General features: G+C 38.5%; 1 protein-coding gene across 4 annotated transcripts in view; it reads right to left on the reverse strand.

Moving 5' to 3' along the window:
• The window catches only part of SPPL3 (signal peptide peptidase like 3), a 115,621-nt gene that overhangs the window by 47,563 nt on the left and 55,527 nt on the right, over positions 1-12,531 (reverse strand). Inside the window, exon 1 of one of the 4 annotated variants that reach the window (XM_072953189.1) lies at positions 1,029-1,090. The exons of the other annotated variants lie outside the window; for them this stretch is intronic. Within the exon in view, the coding sequence (XP_072809290.1) occupies positions 1,029-1,075 (47 nt within the window). The 5' untranslated portion in view covers positions 1,076-1,090. Of the gene's footprint in view, positions 1-1,028; positions 1,091-12,531 lie in introns of those variants that run through there. 4 annotated transcript variants of the gene reach the window in all.

Consider the following 12,531-nt stretch of genomic DNA (forward strand, 5'->3'; position numbering starts at 1 on the left):
GTAATGGTTAACAGAGAAATGAAGTGCTCTGGAAGTGCTCTGGGGTTGCCACACACCAGGAGTGGGCAAATCAGGGGCTTCTGCTATTCCAATAAACTCATTCATTCAGGTGGTGTCTATGGCTGCTCTAGAGCTTCACAGGCAGAGCTGAGTACAGCTGACCCTTGAACAATGTAGGGGTTAGGAGTGCTGGCTTCCAGCTGGCCCTCTGTATCTACGGTTCAACTGTATCCATGGATTCAACCAACTGCAAATCATGTAATACTGTAGCATTTGCTACTGGGAAAAAAATCTGCCTCTAAGTGGACCCACACAGTTCAAACCCACGTTGCAGAAGGGTCAACTATAGGTGTGACAGAGACCATATGGCTCATGAAGCTCAAAATATTTCCTATCTGACCCTATACAGAAAAGGTCTGCCAATCCTCGTCATATACTGTATACTGTCATTACTGCATGATGGTACCTGGCCAGAAGCATTAAAATACAACTCACAACTTTCCTCCCGAGGGATGCATCCCCCTCCACACTGGGCACGCTTTGGTGAGCAGAGCATTATGTCCTAGTGGACTGATGCAGCCACCTGGAGGAAAGGCATCCTTTCCTTTCACAAAGGTGATATTTATAAGCCTGAGCCCAGCTGGCCAGGGAGGAATTATTATCTATTTTGCACAAAGGGTATGTGTGTGTAGAGGCTAGGAACAGTCATGAACATCTCTGAGTTACACCACAAAGATGAGATGGATTTCCACTATCAGAATAGTTTGGATTAGAAAGGAAGAATCTTCATTCTTCATATTCCTTCATTAGCACCAAATACTTTATGGAAAAAAACATATATGAGATGCACCATATGTTAATATTACCAAACTGGTACAGTGAAAAAATAATTACTTCCATCAGAGATACAAAATGTGACTAAGCAAATTCCCAAGAAAGGCATTAGTCTCCAAGACAGTAAAAATGATCTGGAGTCATTCTGTTTCCAGACGTATTTTATTGCCTAGAAAAGATAAGAAAGGATTTACCGGGTTTTGGTGAAGCAGAAAGATGACCCCACACTGAAGGCTTCCATGGCAACATGCTTCTTTTCTCTCCTGTGAATTCCTCTCTTAGATAGGTCCTCGTATTATAATTTCAAAAGCATGTATGTGCATTTTTTTAGTGATTTGAGAATACACCCAGCAACCTAATTGTGACTCCTGTAATAAAACACCAGCAGCTAGAAATAGCTCTATATTGGCTGTAACAGACATATTTATAAGGCAGGCGGAAAACTGGACAGTTGGTTTCCTCCAAGTATATAGGTAAAAGCTGGAATAAAGTGGTTTAATGCATTTTTATTTGACCAAGGGATTCATTTTCAGAAAAGAAAATTACAACACAGCTTTAGAAGACATTTTTGTATCACTATCCAAGACTGCTTTAGAACTTGAACTAAATACATTTTCTTAAAAACTTGCAGAAATTTGTGTTAACATGCTGGTCAGTATTAACATTTCATAAAGGAACTGTTCCTGAATATCTAAATAGTCTTTCAGGATATGTGCCCATAAAACCGAGTAAGGCTTAGGTATATACCCAAAACAATTAAAAGTAGGTATTTGAACAGTTATCTGTACATCTATGTTCACAGCAGCATTATTCACAGGTGGTTACTGAAGGTGGAAGCAACCAACATGTCCATCAATGGATGAAAGTATAAACAAAATGTGGCATATACAGACACTGAATATTACTCACCCTTAAAAAGGAAGAAATTCCTACAACATGGTTGAACTCTGAAAACATGCGAAGTGAAGTAAGCCAGGTGCAAAAGGACAAACGGCATAATTTCAGTTATATAAGGGACCTAGAATAGGAAAAATTCATAAAGTAGAAGAGAGGCATCCAGGCCTGACAGGAAGTGGAATGGGGAATTATTATTTAATGGGTACCGAGTTTCTGTGTGGGATGATGAAAAAGGTCTGGAAATAGTGAAAATGGTTGTGTGACACTACAAGTGAATGTACTTAATGCAAGTGAATTGTATACTTACGAATGGTTAAACTGGTAAATTTTGTTACATTTATTTTATCACAATAAAAATATTTTTAAAAGAAGGGTTACACTGATCATTTCATTCTCATTAAAAGATTCTTCTCTGCCATTTAATGTTGTTAATAGCTGTAGCAACTCTAGAAATAATTCTAGAAATGAAATCTTGAAAGCATCCATACGATTCCCAAATCTGGACTCCAAAAAGAAAACTTCCAGTGACCTAGAAAAGTGGATGCTACATGTTGACATTTAGTTACTTCCTGGTAGTTAATATCTCCTAGTGACAAATCTATTTCTGTGGAAAAGCAAAAAGGAGCCGAAAATTTAAGTCACAGTGCTTCCATTACTTTTATCAAGATAAACTAGAGAAGTTCAAAAGGAATGTCCCAGAACAAGGGGAATTCCTAAAACAGACTGAATTTCAGTCCTAAATTTCCAATGCCCGTGGGGTACTTCCACCTGCATATATTATTATGGTCGCCTCAAATTCAACACATCTAAAACCAAACAGATATCCCCATTATCTTGCAATATCTAATGTCTGTTATAAGCTCTAACTAGTATTATTGCTTCTGCTCAGTGTTCCATCCTATCTTTTGCATCACTGCATATGTAGAGACTCCAAGATAAAAACCCAGCGAGTACCACCCACCAAGAATTATCTAATGAGGATACAGAGAAGTAAACAGGCTATCAAATGAAGCCACGACATGGACAGGTATAGGAGCTCGGCTTGGAGGCCTATGTGAGAGTGTGGCCTGCTGGGAGATTACAAACACTCACGTAGTTCAGCTGGGCTACAGAGGAGAGAGCAAGAAAAGCAAGAAATATGCGGGAGCAAGCACACACAGGACAGTGAATGAGCAAGAGCTAGAATGTACTTCCACAAAACTGTGCGTGAGTGTTTATGTGTGTGTTGGGGAAGGGGGGCAGATGAAAAGAACAAAAGCCAGAAAAGTTAATAAAGCCAGGCCATAAAGGGTTATCAAACCTCCTAGGGGAACATGCTGTATCTGCTGTCTCCATTGGTGTCTTCTTGACACAATCTGGCTCATGCCCTCAGTGGTTCATGGGCCATGCTCTTCCCAACATCAGCAACAATCTTGTTGCTTCATCTAATAAACTTCGGTCAGTATCTTGCTTGACATGCCCCACTCTGGCCCCTTGCAGGATCTGACAACAGTGGCCACTTCCTTTTGAAATATTTTATCCCAGCTTCCACAATATTCTCCTGGATTTCTTCCTATCCCTCTGGATCCTAATCTTAATCTCTTTTCCTCTGCCCATATCTGGGTTCTGTCACCAGTTCTCCTCACTTCTTACTCCACACATTGTCTTTGGGGGATACTGTCCACTGTCACATCTCCAGCTGCTACCTACAGAGCTGGTGACTCCCTCTCTCTAAGAATAACAAGTCTTTTATTGAGTAGCATGTCAAGTGCTGTATTAAATGCTTTACATTATTATCCCCATTTTACACACGAAATGAAAAAAGTGAGTGTTTTTTTAAACTATAATCACTATGTTTTGTATAATCCATCCTTCTATAAAAAAAATTTTAAAGAACAGCATGGAAAACTCTTACAGGAAGAAGCAGGCTGAAGACCAATATCACATAATCCTACTTTTATTGAAAATGGGACTATTTCTACATTTCTGTTTTATTTGCAATTTTTAAATAACACTAAATATTTTAAAAATTTTGTTTAGGATCCTAGTGTATACGTTAAGAAAAGGACTAAGAAATGTTTGTGGTTTCTGATTTGGCTATATTTTTTATTTATTTTAACCATATGCTAGAAGCTTATGTTTTACAGTTAAATGTACATCCCATCTATAGCAGAATTTTATTTCAAAGAGCCAAACTTAAAGATACAGGTTTTCTAAAACTTTTTAAAGCATTAACAACATTACAACTACAGATATATTTAAAAAATTTTTTAGTCACATAATCATGTAAATTTAGATCTTGATTCAGCACTAAATGCTATTGCAGGTAAATATTACTATTCTGGTTACTGACACTGCTTTTCACATAGGAAATAGCAGCAAACTTCCATACCCTATTTCACTTGAAAAGGGAGCTAAAAAATTTTAAGCAGCTACTATGACACAGGTCATAATTGAATTCCAAGTTCCCCAAGCCCCATCCCATCTTCATTTGGAAAACCATCCTACCCTCATTTGAAAAGCAACCCAATTTCTACCACACAGAGTAACCCCTCATAGGAAGAAATGTAGTGTCTACTTCACAATTGCTTTTATTATATTGAGGATTTAGTGACCCAGGGAACAGAAATGGTAAGACAGAATTTTTAATCAGTCACAGTGGGCTAATGTCTTAAGACAAAAAAAAGGGTGATAAAATTTATTTGGCAAGCTTCAAAGTCACTAAAAACAGACAAAAAGACTTCTTAAATAAATCTGTTTCCCAGAGCAGATTCTATGGGACAGAAGTTTCTCAGGCAATTTAATTTATCTGTATGACTAAAAACAGTGATGGACAAGTACGTTTGGTAAGTGCTAAGATAAACAAAAATGTTAAGAACCTCCTGAAGCTCATAATGTATTTTTCCATAAAACTTATCCTTCTCCCCTCTTTTTTCTTAGAGTACCTAAACAGATTTTATGTTCCATAGCATACTCTTTGGGAAGCTCTGCCCTAAAAGATGGAATCTTTTTCCCAACACAAAGCCAGGTAAAACACCTGGTAGCTAACTCTTGATTCAAAAACTAAATACAAATAATAACAACCACAATAATAATAGCAAGTAATAATTGTTAAGCATTTATTATGTGTCAAGTATCACTATATGGTTTTTAATTTCATTATTTCTCATTACTACCCTTTGAGATAGCTAACTTTTATTATCCATAATTTAAAATGATGACACTGACAAACAGAGAAGTATCCAGGCACTTGTTCACTGTCACACAGCTAGTAGATGTGACAAGAAAAACAACTTTTGAGAAAACTCTGTTTTTCTGAGTTGCTGTGTAGACACTTTACAGTATGATGGCCCCACTCACACCAGAGTCTGGATTAACGATCTGAGTTTAGGATGCCTGCCGTTAAGTTTCCACTCTGTCTTTCCCAGGGTACCCTTTAAAATAATCATTTAGAGTTAAGCTCAAGAAAAGTTAGCAACCTTCACCCAATCATCTTACAAGTTAAAGGTGCTTGCCACCCTGCTCTGTCTCCCGCTGGCTTGTGACCAGGGACGGAGGACTGCCCTTCCCCCAGCTCACTGCGCCCCCTTGCTTCTGGGTCTATAAGTCATAAATCTGTGACTACTTCCTTCGTGTGAGTGCACTGAAACTGAGCCTTCCATCAGAACAACCCCATGGATTTCCCTCCCCCAAAGTGGGAACTTGGGTGCTGAGGGAACCTCCTGCGGACCCCGTGTGGGTGGCTTGTGTCCCCTCACTCATCAGGTCAAAATACATATTCCCAATTCAATACACCAGCTCCAGCTTCACAACACAGTAGGTAACAGAGTCTGGATTCAAATACAGACAATTTGAGCCCAGAGCTCTAAAGTACTCTATGCTAAATATCTCCCCAGACACTTGGCTGCTTGGAGAGGGCTCTTCTGTCCTTAGCAGTAACAAGAATGTTTAATACCCTTGTTTTTTTCTCTAGAGATATACACAAAGAATCAGTGACTGAGGTCTTTAGCTGGAATTAACCCACTTTCACTCCTCTAAAAGGATTCAGATCAAATAACTACTGTCCAGGACTCTAAGAGGTGGGGGACCCCAATACAAATATACTATTAGAAACTTAAAAATGAGAAGCCCTGAGTGATTTTACTTACGAATTTTCTAATTAATCTTGACAAAAAGTAAGACATTCATAAGGGGAAATGTCAAAATTTTAAAGTCATACCATAAGAAGACTACTTCTAGTTAGTAGCTATAAAGGATGCTGGACTCTGTTTTATGGTTAGAGACATCTGCCACTTGTGAGAACACTTTCACAGAAAACTTGGTTTATTAAGAGTCAAATTCTCGTTTAGAGATTAAATTATGGTGTTTTAAAAGCTTGCATTATATAGATTTCCCAAACTTTCAAGATTCCTCTATACCTTGGTGCCACAAACACTCAAACAGATGTTATCTGGCCTCCCATAAATAATAAATGTAAGAACAACCTTTAAAAGGTGAGTAATTCTTTAAAAAGTGTCCAAGCAACCAAACAAAGCCCTGTCTAAAAGGTCTATAGGACCAAGAAATAAAACTTCTGTTATAATAACAGTCACAGTAACAGTAACTCGCATTTCTGGGGCTCTCACTATGTGTTCCACGTTGTACTAGCTGTTTGCTCTAACTCATTTTATCTTTACAATATCCCTTTGAAAAAGGCACTTACTATCCTCAGCTCTAGAGATGAAGATACTGAAGCACAGAGAGATGAACTAAGTTGGCCAAGGAGGAAGCAGGGCTAGCCCACCAACCCAGGGGGTCTGGGGCTCCAGATCCAGAGGCCAGGCTCTAAACCATTTCATAACACTGTAGTACTGCCCACAACCAAGGTTTCAGTTTCTGCAGTTTCAGTTACCTACGGTTAACTGTGGTCTGAAAATATTAAATGGAAAATTCCAAAACCAAAACAATTCTTAAGTTTTAAATTGCATGCAGTTCTGAATAGCATGACAAAATATCGTACCTTCCTGCTCCATCCTGCTTGGACATGAATCACCCCTTTGTCCAGAGTATCCACTCTGTATACCTACCCTCCCGTTAGTCATTTAGTAGCTGTCTCAGTTATCAGATTAACTGTCATGGTGTCTCAGTATTTGTATTCAAGTAGCCCTTATTTTAATTAATGACCCCTAAAGAGCAAGAGTAATGATGCTGCCAATTCTCCTACTGTGCCTAATTTCAAGCAAAATGGTACAGTCACTTTAGCATCAGTTTGACACTTTCATATAAAGTTAAACAAGTTACCATATGACCCAAGAGAAATGAAAATAAACCCACACAAAATCAGGAACATGAATTTTTACAGCAGTTTTATCCAGAACTGCCATAACCCAGAAACTATCCAAATGTCCATCAACTAGTGAAAGGATAAACAAATTGTGGTCCCTTAATACAGTGGAGGACTTCTCAGCAATAAAAAGATACACACTACTGACAATGCAGCATGGATGAATCTTGAACGCATTATGTTCAGTGAAAGAAACCAGACTCAAAAGACCACAAATATGTTCCATTTATATGACGTTCTAGAAAAGGTAAAACTAAAGGGAGAAAGAAGAGACCCACTGCCAGGCGCTGGAGATGGGAGGAAGAGATTGATTACAAAAGGGCATAAGGGAACCTCTGGGGCAATGGAAATGCTTTATTACTTGATTATGGTGATCAGTACAAGACGTGTGTTGTCAAAATTCACAGAACTCTATGCCTAGAAAGTGAATTTTGCTGTTTGTGAATTATACTTTAAGAGATTTGACTTCTAGAAAAGTAGAGGGGAAAGGGATGACTGGCTGATGTATTAAGAACAGATTACAGAAGCAACCTAAGTGTCCATCAACAGATGAATGGATAAAGAAGATACAGGATACACACACACACACACACACAAATACTACTCAACCATTAAAAAGAATGAAATTTTGCCATCTGCAACAACACGATGGACTTGAAGGGTATTATGCTAGGTAAAACACATCAGACAGAGAAAGACAAATACTGTATGCTATCACTTGTATGTGGAATCTAAAAAATAAAACAAACTAGTGAATATAACAAGACAACTCACAGATTTAGAGAACAAACTAGTGATTACCAGCGGGGAGAGGGCAACATAGGGGTGAGAGATTAAGAGGTACAAACTACTATGTGTAAAATAAATAAGCTGCAAGGATATATAGTACAATACAGGGAATATAGGAATATAGTCAATAATTTATAATAATTCTAAATGGAATATAACATTTAAAAATGATGAATTACTATGTTGTACACCTAAAACTTATACCTCAGCTATACCATAAAATAAAATAAAATAAAATAAAATAAACCTTGGGAGAAAAAAAGAACAGATTATAGTGAGGTACGGCAGAAGCAGAGAGAACAGGCTACTGTGGTAATCCAGGCAAAAGACGACAGATGGTGGTTGGCACTGGGGTGAAAGTCATGGTGTTGTGAGAAGTGACCTGATTCTAGTTATATTTTGAAGATAAAATCAACAGAACTTCCTGATAGATTGAACATGGAGCATGAGAGAAAGAGGAGTAAAGGCTAGGTACCATGGTTTTAGCACAAGCAACTAGAAAGATGGAGCCACCATCAACTGAGATGGGAAGGTTATAAATGAAACAAGTGGAGGAGAGGAGGGCAGAGATCAGGAACTCAGTTCTAAGCTCAAGTCGGCTATAAAATGGAGACAGTGTCACTACGTAACTCATTGTTTTGTTTTTGTAAACATCACTGCATTCTGCATTTCAGCTGGAAGCCTTACTATGCAGACTTCGTGACCCCACAAGGAAGCCCAGCCCTCATATAGTTCTGCTCATCGAAGCATGATGGGTCCGCCAGCTCTCACACTCAAGTTAAGCATGCTCCTCCTTATCAAAAGGGAAAATGTACTGTCTATAGCCCCTTTAATCAGGTCCCACTCACAGCCCTTCAGAAGAAATTCCTCCATGTTACTATTTCTATATTTCACTCCTTACGTTCAGTGTTTACCCCAGTGGTTTCTGTGAAGGAGAGGTTGGATATTTTGGGAATTCATGTCTGAATCACCTGTATTTCTGACACAGCCTTTCCTTCCTATGACAAAGTTTTTCATTTCCACTAACAGAGCGCATGCTTAACCCACAAAAACAAAGCAAAACAAAAACTGCTTCTCATTTCTGCCATCTCTTAGCAGTTTCTCTGAAGTTCTGGAGCCCCTGATCCTTTCTGCAGAGGTTCTCTATTCTCTCCTTTACACTGACTATCATTTTAATCTGAGAGTTGGGAAGAATCTGATAGCAAAACAGAGAAGCTTCTATGGATTCCCACTGAAAGGTTTTTTTCTCCAAAGGGAGAGCCAGTCCTGTTTCTTATGGTAGCATTGTCTGTCACCTAGAAACCAAAATTCTCAGCTGACATAATGTTTCAGGGCTAATCTAACTCCTAGGAAACTACTTGGCACAGTTCAATATGTAAAAACCAGTAGCACACTTGCCTCTGTACCATCAACAATCTGAAATTTCAAACTGTAAATTCCTAATAGTAGTCACACTGTTTAGTTTTACTGACCATTTAATATATGTGGGGTGCTATGCTATGTGCTTTTAGCAAATTAGCCCATTTAATACTCAGAATAACCCTGTGACAAAGTTATCATTACCATTATACCTATTCTACACATGTAAAGTCAGCATTCAAGAAAACATTCATAAAAACAGGAGGTATTATGTCAACCTTAGAAATAAGCAAGCACCAAGTACCTAAAATTTGGTCTGAATGACTAATATTTAGGCAGTATCCTAAGCAGTAGGACACTTAATTAATCCTTAAAGGATTATGAGAGATTGGGTTTTACCTTATACTATTATCTTCTGGCTCTAATATTAAAGAAAAAAGAAAAAGAAAAACAGAGGTATGCCCCCTCTTAAAGAAAGTGGGTTATTTGAAAATGTCAAGGCTGCTCTCACAGCAGTTCAGGACTCACTGTAGCACACAGGCAGCTTGTTTCCACACTGCTGTTTAATATTAGAGATCTGAACTGCACAGGAAGACGCTTTAGAAACAGTGTTTTGGACAGATGTTTTACTGAGCCCTTCTGAAGTATAAGGGACTGCTTTATGCACTACATTAGCACCATGGGGATACGGTGATAACACATGGCTCCTGACCTTAAGATTACAATCTAAGTGGGAAGACAAAATGTATATAAACAACTCTAAATGAACCAGAAAGAGATCTAAAATTCGATAAAACAGACAGCTACAGGAGAGGAGGAAGAGACTATTTCCAACTGCAGAGGTCAAATTAGCTTCTTCTGAACACACGATATTTGAATCGTTCTCAAAGGATGAGCAGGATCTGTGTATGTGGAATTCAAAAGAGTTGAAGAATATCCAGAAGAAAAGGATACAGGAGGAATGATGGCATAATGACAAGAAAGTGTGGGGTTTGTTAGTACCTGGAGATCACTTGGAGCATGGGGACCAGAAAGGAAATAGAGGGAAACAAGACTGGCCAGACTGGTTAATCTTGGTGGAGACAGGCCTTAAAAAAGGAGTGAGACCAGGAGAAAGCTCAGATGGGATGCTATTAGGAAGAACACCAGACTCATTTTAAGAGGCAGAATGGACAGCAGTTGGCAGCTGACTTGGTATAGCGGAGCAAGAGAGAAACAGTAGTGAAGGTGGGCAAATGAGAGGGTGGGAGTACAGCAATAAAAATAATGAAAATATGGAGCAAAGGAGGAGAAACAGATGCATGCAAGTAGAGGCAGGGAAGAGAGTTGTTCTTAATATACTGAATTTCAAGTGATAAGAGGGATATATTAAAGTGGTGAGACCCACTTTTGTTTTATTTAAGTAAAATGGGCTGCAAATGTGGGGCTAGAGCTCAGGAATGAGATTTCATTTTAACACAGACATATGGAAGGTGATTTTAAATTTGCATAGCACTAATCTCTGAAGACTCAGAATAAACAGGTGTCGAAGATTAGACACTTTCATTTACATTCTCTTTGATCCTAATGAGATCAGTAATCTTTATCTCACAAGGTTACTTATCACTCTCTCCTGAAATTGTAATATTTGACCTATAAATTCTTCCTAGTTAATGAGTTCACAGTTAGAACTAGCTTTATGTTAATCACGATCTGGAAAGCGGAAACAAAGGAAATCTCACCTCACTGAGGTTTAAAAGTCTTCAGTTCGTAACATTTTTACTCCTCATAGCTCCCTGATCCCTTCAGCACACCTATGTGTGCTAACTAGTTTCAAGCCAACTGTGCCATAGTTAATAAGAGGGCAACAGAGTGGTGAGATGGACTCACTGGTCCAGGAGTCCACTCAGTTGTCTCCAAAACAGGTTGAGGTGGGGGCCGTGAGTAGGGGTGATTGGCAGGGATTCTGCCCTCTGAAGTACACTTTGAGAGACTGCCAAAAGACAGACAGGCCACGACAGCTTTCACGTGAACACCTAACATTCAGGAGGTGGGAAGCAAAAGAGGATAGTGGATGTTGCCAAAGAAGAAGTTAGAAAAGTCTACCAAAACAAAGGAAGGTATTTCCTCCCCACTGCCTACATGATACTTCCTTCTGCAACTTAAAATTCATTCTCCTTCCCTATCAGAGGGAAAAAGGATCAGCTGTGCTATTCTCACCATTATGAATGGTATGAAAAGCACTAAATGAAGGTCTCGAACTGCTCTGGTTTAACCAAAGATAAAAACAACCTTCTGTGTGTTCCCTTCCTGTAACTCTTGTTTCATTAATGAATAACAAAACAAGTGTTCATCTGTGTACACAGTACGTAAAAGTGCCAAAAAATACACAGTAATAAATCTTCCATGTCACGTGGAATCTGATGCATCTTTATAAAAAAGTATAAGCCTCTAACTAATAACCAAAACAAATGTTTCGGAATTACAGTACTTTAGAGATGGAAGAGAACCAGTCCACATTTATTTTACAGTGGTGAAAAATGAGCCTCAGGCAGCTTACCTTGTCTGTTAACATTCTCTCCTTGTTTTGAACTTCTATGTTATCACCTTGGTATTGTGTATCAGCTATTTGTGTACATGTAATTTGCCCTGTAGGACCATAATCTCCTGGAGGATAGGGACCCTTTTCTAGCTTTCTTTAAATCATGTCTAAGAGTGTCCCCTGCACAGTGAGTGCACAGTAATTGTGAAATCAGTTATCACTCAAAAGGGAAGGCAGGAAGGAAATTCTCAGCCAAATAACATTGTTCTAAAACTCAGAGTGAAAATTTCATTTCTATATCTGCAGCAACAACTTAATCATCCTCATAATTTACTAGAGGCTCTTTAAGCATGTATTCCTCCCTGAGCAATAGCTCAATTCTCTCTCCTTCCACAAATTCTATGGAAGTTTATTCCTTACAGTGTAAGAGGTGATCAAAAATTCTCCCAATGAAGTCCAGACTCTCTAACCTTTGTCCCATTCTACTCTCACTCTCACAACAAGGGAAGTGTAACATTTCATAGTCAAAAAAAATCTTAAGAAAAAATGCTCTTCTGGTTTCAAATCCTTAGCTGAAATGAGTATCTCTTTCCTTCTACAACCTTATACCCTCTTAAAAGATCTTTTCTGTGAAGTCGAAAATATCTTGAAAAGCAGTATCCTTACGCCCTACCTAAAAAGTTTAATGAAAAATCTGTATGTCTCTTAAAGTTAGTAATATAGAAAGCTGGAACTATGTATACAAGCCCCTGCTATCTTAAGATCACAAGAAAACAGCTGGCCTGGGAAAATAAAAGAGAGGTGAACCATTCCTAACATCTTAACAGCC

The sequence above is a fragment of the Vicugna pacos genome, chromosome 32 (assembly GCF_048564905.1).
Source record: "Vicugna pacos chromosome 32, VicPac4, whole genome shotgun sequence".
Classification (NCBI taxonomy): domain Eukaryota; kingdom Metazoa; phylum Chordata; class Mammalia; order Artiodactyla; family Camelidae; genus Vicugna; species Vicugna pacos.